Source organism: Tripterygium wilfordii, chromosome 7, assembly GCF_013401445.1.
Source record: "Tripterygium wilfordii isolate XIE 37 chromosome 7, ASM1340144v1, whole genome shotgun sequence".
NCBI classification, from domain to species: Eukaryota; Viridiplantae; Streptophyta; class Magnoliopsida; order Celastrales; family Celastraceae; genus Tripterygium; species Tripterygium wilfordii.
This window is the reverse complement of record NC_052238.1, coordinates 5,940,785-5,963,646: the sequence shown is the minus strand read 5'-3', so window position 1 is coordinate 5,963,646 and position 22,862 is coordinate 5,940,785. Positions and strand designations below refer to the sequence as shown.

Sequence of the window (22,862 nt, the reverse complement as noted above, 5' to 3'; positions counted from 1 at the left end):
CATCTACGATTTTGAAAAAGTAAAAAAAAAAATTATACCTTAAAACGATTACATTAGGCTCTATGTAATTTTTTTTTATAGCAAACCCCAACACCTAAGTGTGAAGTAGGAACACAATCCATGTGATTGTTGTACCGACAATGACTAAATATTTTGAATTAATATTCAATGGTTCAAAATTATTATCAAGCCAATTATATTTTTAAAATAAAAAATATATCGATATACTCGTAAAAGCCACCGAAGTACAAATATTTTTTTTTTCAAATTTTTTTTAAAAATATATTGTGACTGTAGGCTGATATTGCGAATCCTTTATCAGATATGAATTGTGATAAGATGAAATGATGTTTTGTGGTAGGTAGGGCCCCGTGTACAGCCTGCAGTGTACTACTCGTACTTTATTAGTTTTTTAGCTTTGCAAATTCAACGGCTCACAGTTTTTAGAATATTATGAAAAGGAAATGAATCTCCGTATATATTTCAATTTGTTAAAACAAGGGGAAGAGAGAGAGAGAGAGAGAGAGAGAGATTCCGGCTGTCGGTGGTTGACATATCGCTAGTAGTTTGTCGTTGGAAGAGTGAGAGTGACCGATAATATACGGCGCCATACTGCCTGGCCCATGCCCGTTGTAATTTAAAAAACGACAAATTCTGCCTTAAAATGAATCACCATTCATTCATATATATATATATATATATATTCAATATTTGTAGACAAAAATAATAGAATTTGTACGTATAGACTTTTTTGGTCAATGGTTTATTGAATGTAAATATACATATAACCATTAATCAAAAATTAGTAAATAATAGGACATTGTTTTCAATAAATAAATAAATAATTTGCACTACTTGAGGGAAACATCCACTGATACGCTGAACATAGACGTAATTGCCTTGCTAATTGACATTTTAAAAATAAAAAAAAGGTTAACAAGTACAAGATTCATTGAATATGACATAACAGTGTTATTAATTTACATATGGTCCCATTGTCGGATGAGTTTTTTTTTTTTCAGAATTAATTACAATGACAACAACCACCACTAACGAATTGGTCAATACTACCAGATATTTCCTGGCTGAATTACAGGCAGTAATTAGGCATCTCAATCAAATAAATAATCTGGGTGATTAATTAACCACTGTAATTTAATTTTGTAAGAGCAAATTAATCACGACTGAAAAGAAAGATGCGTTTACTCAAGTACAACCATGGCTAGGTATAGGTAGGTAAGTTGGTGGGGGTTCAATTAGAGACGAAGCGCCGAGAATCATGATAAGGTCCTGTAGCTATATAAGATAGCCCACTAAACAAGTGGTTTACGCTTCAATACCCTATCACATTCATGTATCTATTTTTGTGATAGTTAATGGATCTAAGCAAACACTTTTTGTCTTGTCAACTAGCTTGGAAATCCGTACGTATTTACAACAATAATGTTGAACTCAATCATTAAAATAGAAAACCAAGTCAAGTGGGTAACGCAAGTGTGATAGCTTTAAGCCTTTAAGAGAATATTCGCGCAAATAAACCTTCACACTAGAGTTTAAAGATAAAAGTTGATGAAAGAACAACATGATAATACATCCTTATATTTACTGATATGATTCTCTATGCATGACCTTTTAATATCTTGACGACAATTATGATAATCTTACGAGACAGGTAAAACTAGCAATCAATTAGGTTCAATTGGGTTCGGAGCTAGGCGTCCGTCCATGGAGTAAGGCGACATGGGCCGTCGTCCAGTACCCCTGAAGACTCAAGTACGTCACTGGTTTAGAGATGTTAGATTGGAAGGAGTTTGTCACGAACTCTTATTTGACAATTATATATGTTTGGGCATGGGGAATATTTCCGAACCCCGTCCAACCCTTTTTTCTTTGCGAATTCTTCAAAACAAAGAATTGAGATTAACACTTACAAAAACGTGGGACATTTCCTAAATCCTAACCCACCTTTTTTCTTCAAAAAAAGTGCCCAAAGTCCTAAATATTCCAACTCTTCCCAAATCTCAACTCGAACATCTCCCAACTCATCAGATCGCAGAACCATATTCCCAACAAAATATAGAGCTTCGATCCGTTGATCTCGCTGGCTGTTTTGAGGTTTGGAAGGTTTTGGATCATAAGCATATAATCTTTTGGCATCTACTTGAATCATAAGCATGGGTATTAAGGATGGCGGGGTCTATTGTAATTTTTTTAACATCGAACCCCGCTATAATCAATATTTTGAGTAATAAAAGGTTTTGATCGGTTTAGGAATCCAATCATATATTTTTTTTTCTAAATAAAAATTAAATTGAACATGAATAAGACAAAAAAAAATTTGTAAAAAAAATATCGATATATTTGTAAAACCCACCGAAATACAAATACGTTTTTTTTTTAAATTAATTAAAAAATGACTGTAGGCGATATGGATAGCCCTTTATCAGATATGATTTGTGATAAGATGAAATGATGTTTGTGGTAGGTGGGGCCCTGTGTACAGCCTGTAGTGTACTACTCGTACTTATTAGTTAATCAATAAGTAATTTTTAATTTTCAAAACAGTGTAAGTCGCAAATTCAACGGCTCACAGTTTTTATAATATTATATATATTTAGTAACGAAAATGATATGTAACCCATCAATTTGATAATCTATAGGAGCCTATCAGATTTATTTCATTGATTTAATAAATCAATGGAATAGAATAGTTTTATTTCCATTATTTTATCCATAATTCATTGTCCAAAATTTATTGTTTTAATATAGATTCTATTGTTTTTAAATCACGGTCTATAATTCATTATTTTATTTCTGAATTGATTGTTTTTCAAAATTTCATTAAAAAACAATAGAATTAACATTTACTCGATAAAACTTATCGATAATGGATCTTTTTAAAAAAGAGTTTTATGTGTTGATTTTGAATATATAATTTTTTTTTTCAAAATCTAACATGTATTTTAAGAATTAAAATATTTTAAAAACATGGTTATCAGCACTACTGAATTAGTAATCTCAAATCTGAATCAATTTTCCAGTTGTGGAGAGAGACATCAGACAGCCTGTCTGGCTAGCTGAATGTAGGCCGTCAAATTCTTGCTTGTCCGTATTAGAAGAGTGGACCCTACTACTACTTGGACCTGCAGGAGAAAAGCCAACCAATGTTGAAAAATGGTGTCCAGATGCAGATGAAGTGGGTAACTGTATCTCTCTATCTCTTTCAGACTTTCAGTGTTGAATTATCAGTTTCAAAAATGTTAGACAAGTAGTGTATGTTATTAATTACATAAAGACTGATTGAAGTAATGGAATGCAGTTGAAAATTCTTTTATTAATATAATTGCTACATGCTTAATAACCTCAATGTCTTCATATAATTAAACTAATTCAAATGGGTTTAAGCTAGGGGATTAAGTGACATCGAGTCGCTAGTTGGAGTAGTAAAAATGGTGTGTATCATTCAAGTGATTAGGGTTCAAATCTCTCCTTCTCGTTTTAAAAAAAAAGGTTCAAGTTAGGAGACACTTTCCATTTTTATTTATGTTTATTTTTTAATTTTCAAATTTAAAATTTTAGAAATAATAAAATTTGAAATAATTGTGAGCCATTAGATTCGTAAGATACAATATCAACCATAGATTTTTTTTAACATCAGCTGCCTAGCCAAGCCCCCGGTAATACAATCCAAATCCAAAATTATCAAAATTTTTGAGAAGAATGAAACCAAATATCCAAAATTTGATTCCCAATACCCCCCATAAAGACCCACAATATATCTGACAAATCGCACTATTTGTTGTATCCATGCATGCACAAGTCTTTTTTTATGATGATATTCCCAAGTTTTTATGTGCACGTTTTTCACTCCCAAATGTGATGTCTGTTCAACATATATATATATACACACACACACACAACGATATATATTTACTTTCAGATGTCTGATCTCCTATACATATATGCATGCATTCAGATGTCTGATCACCAAGTGATGCAATATGGGTATTCAAGAAATAATTGGTGCAAAAGATAAGCCTATAATTATGCATGACCACATGAATACTAGAATGAAAGTTATGACACATCTTTGCAAAATATTATGAGAATTGATATGGCAAAAGAATGGTCAAATGAGTTGATTAAGGAGAGCAATCATGGAGAGCAATTGATGACTTCATTTCAGCAACCATGATCATGGGCATTGAAGAACTTACCATAATAAGAGACACGTCCAACCTATTTATATTATTGTACTTTTTATTGTTAAGATTAGCATATTTTGTATTGAAGAAATTGTTTTTTTTTTTGAAGTGATTCATTAGTAAGAAAATTGAGAGTGATTCTCAAAAGTGTATGTTTCCTTATTGTGAGTTAGTTTGAGTGTGATACTTGAGCTTATTCCCATCGACTTGGTATCAAAGGAATGAACACATGGAACCGTGTTCACGATCCCAGCGGCCTCGATCACTATAATCGTATCTACGAATATGAAGACTCAAGGTGGGACAGTTATAGTTCAGTAAAAATGAGAAACCCCCTTACATGACTGATCGAGAATATTTATCCCAATTTTGTATCCATGAGGCTACAAACCTCGCAACGACTTCAAATGGGGGAAGAGCAAGTACTATGGCTACTGCACAACGACTTCAAAGTGCTGAATCTGCACAAAAACTTGCAAGTTTTGTCTCAGAATGTCGATTTGTTTCTAAAGGCCATGCAAAAGCCGAAGAATCAGAGTGTTTGTATTGAAGAAACGTGCAAATCAGGTGCTCCTTCTAGACAAAAGGCGGGCATGGTAATAACCTCAAACTTAAAACTCAATTTTTTAACTAATGATGTGGTTATGGGTGAGGAAGTTTCTTACCTCAATGAAAATTCACTTCCAAACAACCACTTTGTCAAACCTCTTGTTGATGTTAAAGATACAAAAGTTGAAGAAATGAAAGGAGTTCCAATTTTTGTTGTTTCCAATTATGATAAAGAGAAGATAGTATACACTAATATGTGGAGGAAGCGGATGCCAAAGAAATTGAGAACGAAGAACAAGCTAATAAGGGATCGGAGGAGAATCGAGCCTCAATCACAGACAAGAATGAAGAAAGTAAGTGTCTCTCCTCTCGGGTTTCAGACACTACAGGGGACACTATTGAGGTAGTATTCATTGACATAGATGAGGGGATGACCTACCTACATCACCACTCCCTAGTTAACGTCATGCACTGTGATCTCAAACCGAGTAATGTTTTTCTCAATGATGGCACGACAACTTCCTTTTCTGATTTTGCAATTTCGAGGATGGCTATGACGGTTGGAGGCAATGGTGGAGTGGTGGAGAACTCTACTGCAACACTTGTTTTTGTGGATCAACCAAGGTCCATGGCCAAACTAATCATATTTGGGAGGTATAGGAGCGTGTGTTTTGTGTTCTTGAGAACCAATTACTTTGACAAACAGATTATTTTTGTTTTTGATTCTGGTGGATTGAACTTTGCGGCTTCAACATTAGACGGAGTCGAATTTTTGTGAGTCGGTGGGAATGATACAATATGGGTATTCAAGAAATAATTGGTGCAAAAGATAAGCCTATAATTATGCATGACCACATGAATACTAGAATGAAAGTTATGACACATCTTTGCAAGATATTATGAGAATTGATGTGGCAAAAGAATGATCAAATGAGTTGATTAGGGAGAGCAAGATATGGGGATCAATAGAGTTAATCATGGAGAGCAATTGATGACTTCATTTCAGCAGCCATGATCACGGGCATTGAAGAACTTACCATAATAAGAGACATGTCCAACCTATTTATATTATTATACTTTTTATTGTTAAGATTAGCATATTTTGTATTGAATAAATTGTTTGTTTTTGGAGTGATTCCTTAATAAGAAAATTGAGAGTGATTCTCAAAAGTGTTTGTTTCCTTATTGTGAGTTAGTTTGAGTGTGATACTTGAGCTTATTCACATCACCAAGACTAACATTATTCCCTCACAACCACAAAGAAAAAAGGCTGCCAAACGATGAAACATAGCCTACGCGGCTCTGTGATGAAGACCAAAGAATCCTAAGTCAATGATCGAGGGACGGATGACCCATCTCCATGCAAAACACAAGTAACGTTGCAAAGGAGGTAGATCGAGGCACAAATAAAGAAACAATGTTGCAGCCGTCAACTATATAAGGAATTAGAAAGTCAGATTCTAGTGATTAGTTTAGTGTTAGTGTCTAATAATAATAGTTTTCATATTAGGTTACGGTTTACTTTCTTAAGTTAGTATTCTATTCTAGTTAGAATTTTATTTGAACTTAGTAGTTCATGGCTATATATAGCCAGTTGGTATATTGTTTTGGGAATCAATCAAATTAAACAAAAAAACGATATTTGTTCTTAAAACCGAGAGTTTTCTCTCAACCCAATCATGTTCTTAATTCTGATAAAATCAAGGTTTTCATCACTCCACCTCAACATGGATGCCTTTTGTCTTTCAATAATTATAAAAATGCCCCATTTTTTCATGTTGCTTTAGATTGGGGTATATTAAAAGGAAAAAAAAAACTGCAACTTCAAATGAAATTTAAGTAAAAATTGGAATTTGCAAGAGTTGAAAGATTTTCGGCACGCGAAATTGTGTTATAGATATATAGGGTGTGTTTAGTAGAACGGTTAGATTGATTTTTAATACTAACGGAAAAGCTGTGTAAGAAAAAGAAGCGCTCAAAGTTGTGTAATATGTTGTGAGATGTTTGGATTTTGGCGAACTAAAAGTTGAGGCTAATGGAAAAACTGTTGAATTAAAGTATTATAATATTAGATTTTATGATTTCTATAATAAATTTGTTATTAAATTTAATCTAATAAATATAATTTATTACTAAAATTAATTTAAGTATAAATTATAAATATTTTTATATCAAAATTAGTAAAAGAATTTAAAAATAAAATTTGATTTGTTGTATTTAATGAGTTATTAATAAAATATTAAAACTGAATTTGTTCTATTTAATGGAGCCCACATTATGTTTTAAAATAATATACAGAAACTTATTGGAACTTATAAATTTCCATTCACTAATTCCAATTGATAGAATAATTTATAATATATTTTAAAATTTTACAATTAAACATTTAATTTACAATCTAACTTTTTTTTTGAAAGGCACACAGGCCCCACACACTAAGCCATGCCGAGGGGTATGAAAGCCACCACTGCGGATGGAAAACTACCCAAATCCAAAACCCCCTGGTGAGAATAGAACCCTTGATCTCAAGGTCCTGGGCAGACAACCTGACCAACCAGGTTATCTCCTATGTCAGATAACTTATGTCAGATAACTTCTGAGTTAGTTCATAATAAACTCCACCAAACCGAGCACTTATATTTCAAAAGTTGTCGGTGATTTGGGTGGACTTTGCAGCCCAAAGTCCATCTGTTGGGCCCAATTACTTAACATCTTCTTTGTCACACAAGCCCAAAAATGGGAACAAAAGCTCATCTTTTACACGCACCAGTTAATCAAACACAGAAACACTTCGCTCTTCCATTCCTCTACCGGAAACATCTCTGTCAGGGGGCACTGACACAATGCGGAAGTGAAGCTTTGTCATTCATGGAGAATCGAGAAAGCTGTATCTGATACTGACCACGAATTGTTAGAGAGATTAAAGGAGAAAGTATCTCAAAACGATGCGTCGAGTGATCTCGATTTTGGTTCAGCCACGGTGCCTGCTCCTCTTGATAGTCCTCTCGATTTTCCTCGTTTTCGCTTTCACCGGTCACAAAAAGGTGCATACTCTGGTAGCTCATCTGCGTAAAACGTGCAGAAATGTATATTAGGGATTTAGTTGCCAATTTGGGGCTTGTGCTATGACGACAATCTTGTTGTACTGTGCATTCGGGATCTGTTTTTGATTGGATATTGCATCCTAAATGCTCCATTATAGACATCAGAATTTTAATTGCAATTCGATTTTTGAGGCCTGTGAGACAGAGATGAGATGCATTTCTCAATTTGGATTGTGGATTTTGAATCTTGATTTTTATTATTTTTTCTGGTTATGTGTTAGTGGCCGGAGCCAATCCAGTTGTGCTTGTGGAGCCAATCCTTTTGCGATTGTGCTTCATTAGTTCATTATTCATCTTGCACTTAGTTGGCTGGGAATTCAATGTTTAGTATTGCTGCTCCCTATTCTCACGCATCTTTAACAGAACATGTTATTCGTTGTTAAATATTCCAACAAATTGCTTGGATGAATCATTTCCGTGTCATAAACGATAGGGTTGAATATAGGAATTCAGTGATAGTGTGCTCTAGTTCATTGATAAATGTCTTGAAATGTCACCGAATATTTCAGTAGCCGTAGCTGTTGATGTATAGCTATTTTACATGTGAACTTGGCATTAAGGTTACAGGTTTCAAATGGATTTGGGCTAGAGGGTTTGCTTTCTGGAACAGTTACAGTAATTTATTACTAATGCTTATTCCATATGGCAAAAGATTCAAGTCAGAGTATAGTGGGCTGTAGACTATATTATTGAGGCAGTCTTTTATGCCTTTTATGTTGAAATAAATGCTTCAGGGTTTCTTGGAGGAGGTCGTGGTTTTGATGTTTAGATACTTGCACATGAGTCAGGGAAGAGCTATGGGCAATTGGATCTTGTTTTCCTATTGCCTTGGTTGTAGGTTATGACAAGTTCTGGGAGTCCTAGATGAGAGGAAAATGCTATTATGAGGTTATGTAGCACTTATAGTAGTTCCATTGCTTCTGTACCTTTTTTTCCTTACTTTTTGATATTAGTTTCACTGATGCTGTTAGTTTGATTAGTTTTATTCACTGCAAGTGAAAGTATTTTTTTTTTATTAGTCAGTGAATGCATTTCTTATCAGAATTTATTCAGGCGTCTTTCATGTGCACACATGTGCATTTAGCTGAGACCCGATTATGCTGAAAAAATTTCAGTGTCTGTTTGATATATATGTATATACATTTTGGAGATATAAGGCACGTTCGACTGTTTGAGATTAATAGTGCTTAAATGATGAAATTATAACTATGTGCTTGAAGTCCCATAGCAAAGCTCTCTGTGATCTATCTGATGCTTTGGGTGAGGGAATTCCTCCAACTGTTAGGGGTTTACCTATATGTCATTACGATCCCAATGATGGACGTGGCTTTAGGGTTTTAGTAGTTTCAAAATAAATAAATGAAGACAATTAGGATTGAAATTTGGCCTTATTTCTTCCCTCCTTACTTTTCTGGCCTCAATGTGGCTTACCCTTCAAGTAACTGCATTTTCTTTTTCAACAATCTACTTGATTTGCTTGTTTATGTGAAAAATTGATCCCATGCCTTCTAATAGTACGCGCCGGAGGAAGAGAAAGCAGAAGAGGTGTATGAAATTACTCACAGAGTGTACTTGGATATTGATATTGATAAGCAACATATAGGTATGCTTTTGCATCTTTACAATGATAATGCTTGTAATTAAAATCCCACTTTAAAAAAATATTTTTGATAAGACCCCTAAACTCGTTGCCTTCTTAGTTTGCTTAAATGACGAAAAAGTTATTGCCTAAAGCACCCATGTTCAATTAGCTGTCATTCGAACAGCATAATTTTTATATCTTTCCATCCCCACAGTCTCTTATTAATTGACTACGTCATTTTATTTCCACAGGTAGAATTGTCATTGGACTATATGGCCAAGTTGTTCCAAAAACTGCTGGTATGTCCTTTTTTTGTGTTTAAAACTGATCAAATAACAGGATCTTAAATTTTTTTTTCTTCTAATCCAGTGGTGGATAGATGTCATGAAGGTAGGTCAAGTCAATTTCATTCAAAATATCTCAAATGTTTCGAACAAATACCAGACTATCTGTGCGTCTTCCTAAACCTTGCAGAATAAAAGGCCATATGAGTTATTTAGCTTCTCAGTATAGTCAATTAGGTTACTGGAATTCAAAATCTGGGCAATGTGCAATATTTGTGTGTTTTATGATAGATTGATAATTTACAAATCTACTTGCTTTATCTGCGTGTTAGTCAATACTGATTCTTCTCTTTTTTTCTTTTCCTGAATTTTGATGCAGAGAACTTTAGGGCTTTGTGCACAGGTGCTTGTTTGTCTATCCTTTTGATTAATTTCAGATCTTCATCATTGTCAATGTGCGAGGTCTTAGTTATTCTTCAAATTGCAGGAGAAAAGGGGACTGGCAAGAATGGAAAACCTCTCCACTATAAGGGAAAACCATTTCATCGTATAATATCTGGATTCGTTATTCAAGGTGGAGATATAATCTATGGGGATGGCAGGGGTAGCGAATCTATTTACGGCGGGTCTCTTCCCGACGAGAATTTTAAGATAAAACATGCACATGCAGGTGCTCAAATGTGACCTAATGGCTAATGGAACTATTTTTTTTGGTTTATGCACAAATAGTTTTTTGTTTGCCAAAACTACAATTTTCTGTACTTTACAGGTTGTCACCTCTCTCAAAATTTTGAGTTATTTTTGTAGGTGTTTTATCAATGGTGAACTCGGGGCCTGATTCCAATGGCTCACAATTTTTTATTACAACTGTCAAGGCTAGCTGGTAAGTGATTCTTTAGTGGCAGAAACAAGTAAAGGATAAGAATAAACAGTTAACTTGTCCAAAGATGGTGGATGGCAATAATTAACAAGGCATAGGCATTAATTTTTCCCTAAGAAGATTTTTTTCTTCTGTTCCTTTCTAATTTTTGAATTATCTTGTGATTGTAGCTAATAATGGTGACCATTGTCCTAGTAGTAAAGTTGCTTCACTATAACCCAGATTTTATCAATTCAATTCCTGGAAATAGCCTCTCCATTATGTGGGAGTGAGGCTGCATATATCTTAGGCATTAAAACATAAATTTAAGCATGTGCAAATTGTGAAGTCCTTATTTCTGTTGTTTATTTGCAACTGATGCAATTAAGTTTATTCTCAAACTTTCTTGTGAATGTGCTATTGCTAGTTCTTACAGCATGAATTATAGCTTGCAGATTAGTGTTAGCTTAAATGCGTTTTTAATTGTTTGTATGATATCCCTCTCCATCCGTATCTTCATTTTCCTTTTTCTTTTTGAGGAAAAGGTGATTGAGATATATTGATCGTAATCTAGGATACACTAATATGGCATATGCGGATACACCACTTATTCCGGTGGCGGTGTTAGTACTTGTACTCCTTTAGTTGTGATACTCAAATGCATGTTGCGTCCGGTTTAGACCTATATGCTTCACATTCTAACTTATTGGTCAAATTATTAGGTTGGATGGAGAGCATGTTGCGTTTGGCAAGGTTATTCAAGGAATGGATACTGTGTATGCAATCGAAGGAGGAGCAGGAACCTACAGTGGGAAACCTAGAAAGAAAGTAATCATTGCCGACTCTGGAGAGATACCCAAGAGCAAGTGGGATGAGGAAAGATGAAGCTCATCATTCAGAGACAGTTTCTTTATGGAGTTCTCCAACCTCTTTTCTTGTTTTAAAATATAGCTAGTCAATCACTATTTTATCCGTTGTATCATGTCGTGGACTTTATACTGTTCATGATTTAGATCCAGTAGTTCTAGTTGTGGAAATACTGTTGTGTGCTCCACTGCTCTGGATCTGTTTGTCTGTTAATATAAAAATTGTTCTGTAGTTTAGCAATCAGAGGAAAATTTGTGCAAGGATCTACATGTTATGCTTTAATTCCATGGTAAGTAGATCAAACATGAAACTTGGTCTTAACAAAGATGTTTTATTGTTTCATAATTACAGTCGTCAGACAATTGTGAGTTAAATTTATTGACACAGAACAGTAGCTGGAAGTCTGGAACTGTAAATGGACAATTATAAATCAAGCAAGGTGTTGAAGGATCAGTTATTGGTGTCATCGATCCTTGGATGAATATGTCCAACTTGAACCTGCATTAGTTTACTCTGTCATCGTTGGATTTTAGCATGTGATAATTGCATTTTAAATCTTTTGACTTTTGCAGCTTCTAGGAATTGGCTCAAATGACCCTTCCTCCAAAGATCTGCTGGCATCCTTGCAAATTCAATCCGAGGTCTGTTTATGGAACTTCTATAGTGTGATAGGAAGGTTGACTCTGTACACATGATGCTTTTTGAGTGTTTGTATGTGCAATCTCCTTCCGTCGTTACATTTGCATTGTGTTACTGATGCCATTTTAATCCTTTATGCTGTTGAAAATTTTTAAAATATTTATATTCTGCATACTTGTATCATTTTTTATTCGAATACTTATTGCTTTCAAGTTTCAACTCCAGTAGTGACAAGATTTTTTCTTCCGCTATTACAGTCCCAACAGAAGAATGATGAGGATATGCCACCAAATGATGACAATTGAAGTTGCTCGCGGTTGCTGATTCATATATGTATTTCAATTTCTGGACCCAAGTCTACCGTCTTAACGTTGGTGATACTATAGTTCTATGCGCACCTAAAGAAGGCACCTAATCTTGAAAGGACAATACCTGAATGGTACGGAATCTACTTCTGGAAATTTCAATAGAAATTCTTCCGTTCTGATCTATCTTTCGTTGCATGTTAAGACATAAGACTCTTATTAGTATAACAGAAACGTAGAAAGTAATGGAAATAGGATAGACCATCATTTACTTATTCATTTGATACCTCCTTCTTACTTATTCTTGGCAGTTTGATACTGCTCTAGAACTCCATTTCTTTTATTTGGAGGGTTGCTTTATTTAAAGAAGTCGAAAGAGAGTGGTATCAGTCCTTGAAGAAGTTTGAAATTGTTCACATATCTGTATCCACATCAGTACAGTGTACAGACAACAAATACTATGGAAGTATTCTTGATTACTTGTTGGATACTTGGAGTGGTTGGATTAAACAGTTGACAACAATGCATTTTGGAGGTAGTCCATATGACTTTTTGTGAAATAGATGTGAATACTGAGGTGTCTGATATGACTCAATTCTTAGCTGATCCAATATCATTCAGGACCAACAGAAAACTGACAATTCCTCAACAGTTTATGGCGTGGCCTGATGCTTAGCTGGTCAAAACATGAGGAGAAAGAAGTGATGCTATGGCATGTCCCAGGTTAGCGATTATGTGTAAGATCTATGCGGCTATTGCTTCTTGTTCAATAGGGATTTGTGTTCTGAAATAGGCTGGGCCATGATGTTGCTCAACATTGGCTATAATTACAGTAGCCAGATATGCATGCCAACTGATTGTTGGTGCCGGATTAAGCTGCACCACCAAATAGGGTGCTTCCATTCATAAGAATTCAGGAGCTATAATACCAAACCAAGGTGGCATTTCATAACCACTCCCTAGATTAATAGACAACTTTTGAGAAACTCAGATTCTTATAAAAGTAGTCATGGACAATAGTTGTAGGATTACATGCTGATTTGCTTCAATTTCCACGAGGGATGGCCACCTCAAAGAGCGACATGTCTCTCCTTTGAATGTCATTTTCTCTCTTTCTTGCAACTCTTCTACATTTTAGTGTTTGTCCTCTTAGTACACACTCTCTCATAACCCATATCTGAACATGCACATGATTTTGCTCATCTAAAAGACACACACATGATTTTATGTACATCACCCGAGACATATGGATCCTACTAATTCACTTGGATTCCGTGCGTCTAACTCAACAATTGAGATAAATGTGATGTGATGTGATGTCAATTATTGAGATGTTTATAATTATTGAGATGTTTATAATTTTCGATATGTAATTGTACGCAACATTATTTTATAGGATAATTGTTTGGCTGTTGCCCCTCACAACTACATAGCCTTTAGACAAACTTGTGGAAAAACTCACGCACATGGGAATACGAGATGTGATAAATACTACCAACCCAAAAACTTGCGAATGGGTGAAAAGAACCTGAGCAGGTTTACTGTGATTGCTGGAACATGCAAGGTTTTAGCTTTTTTTTTATTTATTTTTTTCTGAATAAGATTTCTTATCCATCATCTTCATTTCTCCTTTGCTTTCACGCGAAGACTCCTTTTGATGAACACGAATATAGAGAGATGGGAATGTGGGTCTAGCTGCGTGTGATCCAAGATGGGACCACCGTAGGATCTACATACTTTTATGTTCAATAATCTTTCACCTTGTAATTAAAGCTAGATTTCACATTGTATAGTGTAATCATGTACATGTTTTCCTAGATGATATATATATACACTTTCTATCTTATTTCCTAATGCAATTATTACACTGTTTGAATGAGTTTAGGCAGGTAGAGAGATCTAGGTTGCTGCTTGTGAGGCAGGAGACAGAATTAGTACATGATGGGGGTGATCACCTATATGAAGTATGAACTAGCTAGCACCAAACCCAAGTTATATTCGAGGAAACCCAATATCATATTTTTTTAAGGAGATAATTGAGTGCATTTAACTTTGCCATCAAATCTCTCGTCATACACTTGAATGGTCGTCATTTTAAGAATTTTAATCCACTACCATAATTAGTTAATTACTTGGATTTGTATTTCATTCTCATTTTTCAGCTCATAAGTTTTTTTTAAACGGGTAAAAACACTATACAATTTATCGTTTCAACATGGAATATGGACATAAACTTGAGTCGTCACACTCTCGTACACAGAAATTTCACACATGTGGACAAGATAAATTGAGCCAAAAACTAGCGCGTTGTCACAAGGATTGTAGCTTGCCAGCTTGGAAGTAAATCATTACATCTGTGTCGTTGGATGTGCTTGCATTGTCCTACAATTTTAATTACAAATGTCCAATATGTTTATCAAATTCAAAAAAACATGTGGACCCCATACTGATAAACATACTGGACGTTTCGTGATTAAAACTGTAGGGATTTGTATAACAAATTCAAAAAAATATGTGGATCCCATACTGATAAATAGACTGGACGTCTCGTAATTAAAACGGTAGGGATTTGTGGAACAGACCCCTCTTCGGTTTGTAAGATGGACACCTTTAAAATTGAATGATTTTCTATATATGGCATAGAGAAAAGTTAAAACATTAATTAACTTAACAAATCACATGAAAAATCAAACTGCTTTGAGACGAATACGAAGACAAAATAGGTGTACAAGCACAAACGTGTGTGAGTTTTTTTAATATGAAAAAGACTATCAAATTCACTTCACTTAAAATAAGAGATAATAATAGCAGCAGCAGCCGAGTCAAAATAAAGCACTAAAGGATAAAGACAGGGACAAAGTTGTAATTATAATGAACATCAATGGCAATGTTAGGTTCACAACGCTTTATAATCCGTAGTTGGTCCACACCCAATTCAGAGGCTACCCTGAAATTTCCTTCTACACCAAGCACAGAGTCTATTTACCTTCAACAGCAATAATGGCAATGGCTTTCAAAATGGTATCTGTTCGTTGCATACATAATTGTTTAATTTTTCTTGTTTGATCGTTGAATTGCTTTGTGCTAATCGAGTGTGATTGGTTGTATGGGTGATAGGCGACTACTGGGATGTGGGTTGCTGATGAGTGCAAGAACTCATTCATGGCGATGAAGTGGAAGAAGATTCACAGGTACATAGTGTACAAGATTGATGAGAAATCCAGATTGGTCACAGTCGATAAGGTCGGTGGGCCGGGGGAGAGTTACGATGATCTCGCCGCCTCCTTGCCGGGTGATGATTGCCGATACGCCGTCTTCGATTTCGACTTTGTCACCGTCGATAACTGCCGCAAGAGCAAGATCTTCTTCATCGCTTGGTCGGTCACCCTTTTTAATCCTTTTTATTAATTAATTAATTATTATTATTATTGTGCTCTGGGTTCTCATCATAGTAGATGTAGATGTTCGATTGCAGGGTCATGAGTGTTAATAGGATAAAACGAAAGGGGTGGTTTGGTCATTTAAGACGTTGCATTTTGGTCCGAAATGACCAGCAATATTGATGGGTCGGTCTACCTTAGATTCGATTTTAATATATTAAGATTAAAAAAAATTAATGTGGGTTAGTAATTTTATTATTTTTAATAAGAAAAGGCATCTGAGGCTTTATTTTTGCATTATTAGTGTTAACCTGGACACTTATTGAGCTCTAATTCCTTGGATTAATGGGTTAGGAGTTTAATATAATTTGGTTAGAATATTAGTGATTTGGTGAGAATTTCAATAACTTATGATGATGAAACTTTGGCTTTACGAATTAATGATGCTTCAAAGACAACGTGAATGGCCAATATGCCAACTGTTGGGTGGGGAACATTACATATCAAATCATGGACAACCCAAGTTCAAGTTTTGGTTAGGATGGTAACCTTAGACTATTGTAACTGACTAACTGTGGAATGTTATAAGTTCAACTCTCACGCTCAATTGTTTCAACATTATTTCTTTGCATGCATGGGAGGCTCTGTGGAGTTAGCTATCTTTTGTAGGCTTTGGCCTCGTTCTCCCTACACAAGTTTTGGTTCGGTCTTACATGTTGCCAGTGCGGAGCGGGTTGGGTTGACAATGTGAGTTTAGTCCTAGCTTAGTTGTTTGGTAAGTATGTTGAGCTGGAGAATTCTCGGTTATCAAAAAAAAAAATGGAGACCCCACATGATAATTCTTAATACTCAATAACATTTAGGGTTTTATTTTTATTTGATTTTCCAAATCATAAAAAGATGTTCATGAGATTAGATTGCTAATTATGATTTTATGAAATTGGGTGTTTATAATTTTGTGCAGGGCTCCCACAGCATCAAGAATAAGAGCAAAGATGTTATATGCAACATCCAAAGCTGGACTAAGGAGAGTGCTAGAGGGCATTCACTACGAGTTGCAAGCAACTGACCCAACTGAGATGGGATTTGATCTGATTCAGGACAAAGCCAAATAGATATATATGCGTGTGTTTATATATATATATATGTCTGTTTATATATATATATATATATATCTAATCCAAGCTCTTGTCGTGGCATCTTACTGTTTAAATTTAATAATACCCAACTAGACTAGATGAGATGTGCTTTTCTTGTCCTTGTCATCTTTCAGAGTTTTGGGACCAATGTAATGTATGTTAATGTTAATCCTTCTCTCTAATTTATAATAATGATAATAATTCTTGTCCACTTTGTCAATTTGTGCCCTGCATTATTTACAGTAAAAACCCCTTTTTCAATCTTTTTTGCCCTAAATTTAGTTACTTTGAATTGTTAGTGCGCCTGTGGTACTTTAGGATTAGAGTACTCCGCAATTAGTTTCAAATTATAGAGTCTACAATTGAAATTCAATGACTTGAGAGATGTGTCACATCACACCACATTTTTGTTTTTTTATTTTTAAAATTTGTACGACTTTTTCTTCATATTGAGTATGAATTGTAGATTCTAGGGAATTGTTGAATCTCCAAATCTGATACTTTAACACTTCAAAATAATAGGACACAATCCTTTTTGCAATGAACTCAATTAAAATTAATTCTTGTAACAATTCAATCTTATCACACCACTAATCATTTCTACCAACAAGTGGGTTTTAATTGCACTCAATTAACAAGTCTACTTTGGGACATTTTTTTCATTTGTAAATTTTAAGTTTTAGGGTTTTCTATGCCTGAAATACCATCAAAGAAAAAGGATTGCTGTCAAACGTTGCTTTTGGCTAACAATATGATTTCACTACCTTTTCTAATAGCAAGAGGTGTACATGGGAACGGATTTCGCATTATCTAATGGGGTCGGGTTCTGCCCAATAATTTTGAACAGGTGGAAGACCCAACTCATAACTCCGTTAAAAGTGTTTCGGGTGACTCATGAGTTCCAAGCCACCAAAATTTTAAATCATCGAAATGAACTGGTAAGAATAATTTCGGACTAGCCTGATAAACTTCATATTGGGCCAGGTGGCTGAGTCGGTTCGGGTATGAAAACCCGATGTACACCCTTACCTGATAGCTGTGGAATAGTTTAGTAAGAAAGCAAGAGCCAAAACATGACTCATGACTTATGGAGTTGCATGGGGAGTGGTTTGATTCCATGGGCCATTCAATCAAGTATTGACACCTAACTCACGAAAGATCATATCTTTCCTACCAAATTTATGCTCATTGTCATTGCCATTAGTTGGCTAGCTACCATTCTTCATCAATTAATTATTATCTTCCCACTCATAATTAATTGCGTTTTCACTTCATATATTTACCTATCTCATCCTATTATTTTCCTTTCTTTTTGATGAATTTCATGATTCATTCATGGGGCGGCGACCATGCAAGGTGAACGATCTAGAAAAAGAAAAGCAGTTACATACAGAGGACAGTAGTAAAACTAGTGAATACTTTTACACCACTAGAAAAGAAAGAATAACGCAACCAAACTTTCGAAAACATCATATATATGTAAATGATTAATCCTCCACTATAAGCTTGATTATGATTAATCAATGTTTTTCCTTGTAAATTACTTGAATTTTTTTTGTTTAATGTTTTTTTATCTGGCATGAACTGTTTTTATTTACGTCAGCACAAGCACAACACTCTTCTAATATGGTAATCAAGCGAGGCTGCATATTAGGCCGCTAAGCTTTTTCTGTTGGTGGGCTTTGGAAATTAAGACCCAAAAGCAGCATGACGACGCATTACCTACCAATAACTACCATTACCTGTCAATCTTTGGGCTAGACTTTAGGCCAATGTTCACAAAAAATAATAAAATATCCAAAGCCTTAGAAAAACAAAAAAGAGGGCCTGGATTTTATCTAATTTCAGGCCCTAGTGATTCCCATTAATCCAACGGCCATGATTGAGCGTCATGTCCATAAACGATTCTTAATTAAACTTAAAGTCCTCTAATACGACGTCGTTAAGATCAAGCGATTATAACAAAAAAAGACAAAATAATATCCCCACATATCTCTGTTTATAATTTTAATTATGAGTTTTTTTGAAAAAAAAAAAGGTCAAGACGAAGAAGACAATAATACTTCTGTCACTGCATTCTCTCAGTCGGTAAGCGAACGGTCACTCACTTCACTTCACTTCAGTCGTGGTGATGGATGCTACGTTTCTCTCCAGTTCGCTCTCTCTGATGTTCTTCTTCTTCATTTACTCCAATTTCGTTCCTGCGATTTCCCTTGATCAGACGGTCAAGAAGACTTTCATCTTCCTCGTCGACTCTCAAGCCAAGCCTTCCGTTTTCCCAACCCACTACCACTGGTACTCTTCCGAGTTCGTCTCAGACCCACTTCAAATCCTCCACACTTACGATACTGTTTGCGATGGCTTCTCTGCTGTGCTCTCTCCAGACAGAGCTTCTACGCTCAGCCAAAACCCCTCTATTTTGGCTGTTCTTGAGGACCGTCGCCGGGAACTGCACACCACGCGCTCCCCGCAGTTTCTTGGACTTCGTAATCAGCAAGGGCTCTGGTCGGAATCCAATTATGGATCTGATGTTATCATTGGAGTTTTTGATACCGGTATCTGGCCTGAGAGGAGGAGTTTCTCTGATGTCAATTTGGGGCCGGTTCCAACCCGCTGGAAGGGTATTTGTGAAACTGGAGTGAAATTTAGCCCCAAAAACTGTAACAGGAAATTAATCGGAGTGAGATTTTTTGCTAAAGGACATGAGGCTGGGCCGGGAACAGGTGGTACGTTAGGCGGAATTAATGCCACCATTGAATTCTTTTCCCCGAGAGATGCGGAAGGTCACGGGACGCACACGGCGTCCACTGCTGCCGGACGCCACTCTTACCGTGCAAGTATGGAGGGGTACGCTGACGGAATCGCGAAAGGTGTGGCGCCAAAGGCGCGATTGGCGGTTTATAAGGTTTGCTGGAAGAATTCCGGTTGCTTCGACTCTGACATCTTGGCTGCTTTCGATGCCGCCGTGGCCGATGGAGTGGACGTCATATCGATTTCAATTGGAGGCGGTGAAGGGTGGTCCACACCGTATTATATTGACCCTATAGCAATCGGCTCTTACGGGGCCGTTTCGAAGGGGTGGTCGTGTCTTCCTCAGCTGGTAACGATGGGCCTGATGGGATGTCAGTGACGAACCTCGCACCATGGCTTATCACGGTCGGTGCGGGCACAATTGACAGGAACTTTCCCGCAGATGTGATTCTTGGAAATAGCCACACGCTCTCTGGGGTGTCTCTGTTCTCTGGAGCGCCATTGAAGGGGCAAATGTACACTCTGGTTTATCCTGGGAAATCAGGGGTCTTCTCAGACTCATTTTGTATGGAAAATTCTCTTGAACCGAATCTCGTGAGGGGCAAAATTGTGGTCTGCGATCGTGGAAGTAATGCGAGAGTGGCTAAAGGTTTGGCAGTGAAGGAAGCTGGTGGTGTAGGCATGATTTTAGCAAATGAAATTTCCAACGGTGAAGAGTTAGTGGCCGATGCTCATCTTTTGCCTGCTTGTGCTGTGGGTTCTAACGAGGGTGAAACACTCAAATCTTACATCTCATCGAACACAAATCCGACGGCAACCATTGATTTCAAAGGTACTATACTTGGGATAAAACCGGCTCCAGTTGTGGCTTTCTTTTCGGGGAGGGGACCAAACGGAATGAACCCGGAGATTCTCAAGCCGGACTTGATTGCCCCAGGAGTGAACATCCTTGCCGCTTGGACCGACGCCGTAGGTCCAACCGGACAGGACTCTGATACACGGAGAACAGAGTTCAACATTCTTTCAGGAACATCAATGGCCGCTCCTCACGTGAGCGGTGCTGCGGCGTTGCTAAAGTCCGCACACCCTGACTGGAGCCCAGCCGCAATTCGTTCCGCAATGATGACCACCGCTAGATTAGTAGATAACCGGAAGATGCCCATGACTGATGAATCAACAGGCAAGCCATCGACTCCTTACGCTTTTGGTGCGGGGCATCTCAACCTTGGTCTCGCAATGGATCCCGGACTAGTCTATGATATCACCAATGACGATTACGTGAACTTTCTTTGTTCAATTGGGTATGAGCCAAAGGTAATTCAGGTGATCACTCATTCACCGGCCAAGTGTCCGGCAAGAAAGCCAAAGCCAGAGAATCTAAACTACCCTTCCATTGCTGCATTGTTTTCTAACTCATCTACGAGGACTCAGAGCAAGACGTTTATTAGAACCGCGACCAACGTCGGTCAGCCAAACTCAGTTTACCGGGCAACAATAGAGTCGCCGAATGGAGTAACAGTGAGCGTGAAGCCGGCCAATCTGGCCTTCACTGAAGCGGTGAAGAAGCGGAGTTTTATCGTGACAGTTACTGCGGATACCCGAAACATGATGCTGGGTGATTCGGGTGCGGTATTCGGGTCAATTTCATGGTCCGACGGTAAGCATGTGGTTCGGAGCCCCGTTGTGGTTACTCAAATCAACCCATTGTAGACCAACAAATTAACAAGTTTTTATTGGACCCAAATTGGAAAGTAGGATTAAAGTGTACAGCTTGCTACACTTGCATGGTTTAAGATCCTAGTGTGTAATGGTTCCTCACCTTTGTTGCGTAAGAAGTTGACAGTGGTGCTACTCGTACCAGCAATCGAGAACCCATCACAGACTCTTTAAATTTGGTTCATACATCTCAGTAATTGAAATCATTATAATCTTAATTATTAGGGCAAATATCTTTTTCGAAAAGTTAAAATCCCTCATTGACAACATGTTAGGTTTTAGCTATTTTATCTTTTTGATTATGCTTCTCTAACGTATTGCTATATTTATTAACTTTATGTTGATTAGTGTTTATATATATTAATTATGAACATACATCCGAATCATTAATTGAAGTAATAAGGATAATGTATAATTATCTTGATGACTAGAATTCGAATCCACCTTCTCTATTTAAAAAAAATATATATGCTAATTATAAACTAGTTGACTAATATTTTGTCAATAGTTTAGAGCATCCACAATGGGAAGAATTTGAAGTACTTGAGATGATACTTTCTTGATAAGTTAAGTGCTAGATGTTCACAATGGGTATAATGGGGTGTATTTCAAGTACTTGAAATGTTACTTTTTTGATAAATATAGTGCTACATACACACAATGGGTGAAAAATTACACTTGAAAATTTAATTGTGGAAAAATGATACTTGAGAGTTGGAGTATGTATATAGTTGATGAATAGTGAAGAGAGAGGTGATGAATAGTGAAGAGAGAGGTGATGAAAAGGAAGAGAGAGATGATAAAAAGGAAGAAAGAGAAGATGAAAAGAAGAGAGAGATATGAAAAAGAAGAGAGAGATGATAAAAAGGAAGAGAGAGAAAATAGAGAAAGTGAGTATGAAGTGTTGGAATGTATGGAGTGTTGATGAATAATGTATATTGTGGGATTCACTCATCCAATTAAATTGTGCCACGTAGGATAGATGAGAAGAGAGAGAATGATTTTGAAGTGCTGGATATTTGATGCATCACTGTGGATGCTCTTAGTAAGTGAGAAAATTTTCCCAATCCAGCCAAATAGGCTGACTAGTTATTACGCATCCTGTTCATGTGATCTGGTTTCTCCTTGACGTTGACAACAAGATCCACTGGTGTCACCATTACATGAATAGATACGTTATTGTGGCAATAGATTTCGGCAGTGAAAAAGTGGCATTAATAGTCAAACATTTGGTTCCCTTGCTTTATTGATGCGATAGATAATGCTTGAGACCCCTAAATAACGTTCATAAAAGACTCTCATTTAATATGGAGTATTGAATGTAAAGTAAACTCTACATGTATGTTTTTAATTAATGATTATTTTAATGTCACATAGATTTAAGAAATTTTTAGAGATCAAATTCAAGGAGTCTCTAGTATTGTCCTGTGCGTTATAAGAATTTGATAAGCTTTCTACACAGTTGACCCCTCAAGTTCTGCC

General features: G+C 36.3%; 2 protein-coding genes and 1 pseudogene across 2 annotated transcripts; all 3 read left to right on the top strand.

Moving 5' to 3' along the window:
* Positions 1-7,528: 7,528 nt before the first annotated feature.
* Positions 7,529-11,724, top strand: LOC120001220 (peptidyl-prolyl cis-trans isomerase CYP21-1-like). The gene is made up of 7 exons (XM_038849444.1): positions 7,529-7,798; positions 9,374-9,461; positions 9,692-9,739; positions 10,104-10,127; positions 10,212-10,394; positions 10,532-10,607; positions 11,306-11,724. Exons 1-7 carry the CDS (start codon positions 7,700-7,702, stop codon positions 11,466-11,468), a joined length of 681 nt encoding a protein of 226 aa, XP_038705372.1. The 5' UTR covers positions 7,529-7,699; the 3' UTR covers positions 11,469-11,724.
* A 3,552-nt stretch (positions 11,725-15,276) lies between these two features.
* LOC120001489 (actin-depolymerizing factor 5) lies at positions 15,277-17,124 on the top strand. Its single transcript, XM_038849848.1, has 3 exons — positions 15,277-15,415; positions 15,512-15,771; positions 16,739-17,124. The coding sequence occupies exons 1-3, from the start codon at positions 15,395-15,397 to the stop codon at positions 16,887-16,889; spliced, it is 432 nt and encodes a 143-aa protein (XP_038705776.1). The 5' UTR covers positions 15,277-15,394; the 3' UTR covers positions 16,890-17,124.
* Positions 17,125-18,786: 1,662 nt separating this feature from the next.
* LOC120001281 lies at positions 18,787-21,536 on the top strand (annotated as a pseudogene).
* The last annotated feature ends 1,326 nt before the right edge of the window (positions 21,537-22,862 follow it).

What these genes read in the sequence shown, in the direction of transcription:
- LOC120001220 (XM_038849444.1), top strand. Translation starts at nt 7,700, where the DNA reads ATGCGTCGAGTGATCTCGATTTTGGTTCAGCCACGGTGCCTGCTCCTC. An exon ending in AGTTGTTCCAAAAACTGCTG is followed by an intron (nt 9,740 to 10,103) that starts GTATGTCCTTTT and finishes ATTTTGATGCAG; the next exon opens with AGAACTTTAGGGCTTTGTGC. An exon ending in CTTTAGGGCTTTGTGCACAG is followed by an intron (nt 10,128 to 10,211) that starts GTGCTTGTTTGT and finishes TTCAAATTGCAG; the next exon opens with GAGAAAAGGGGACTGGCAAG.
- LOC120001489 (XM_038849848.1), top strand. Translation starts at nt 15,395, where the DNA reads ATGGCAATGGCTTTCAAAATG. An exon ending in TGGCAATGGCTTTCAAAATG is followed by an intron (nt 15,416 to 15,511) that starts GTATCTGTTCGT and finishes TATGGGTGATAG; the next exon opens with GCGACTACTGGGATGTGGGT. An exon ending in AAGATCTTCTTCATCGCTTG is followed by an intron (nt 15,772 to 16,738) that starts GTCGGTCACCCT and finishes AATTTTGTGCAG; the next exon opens with GGCTCCCACAGCATCAAGAA.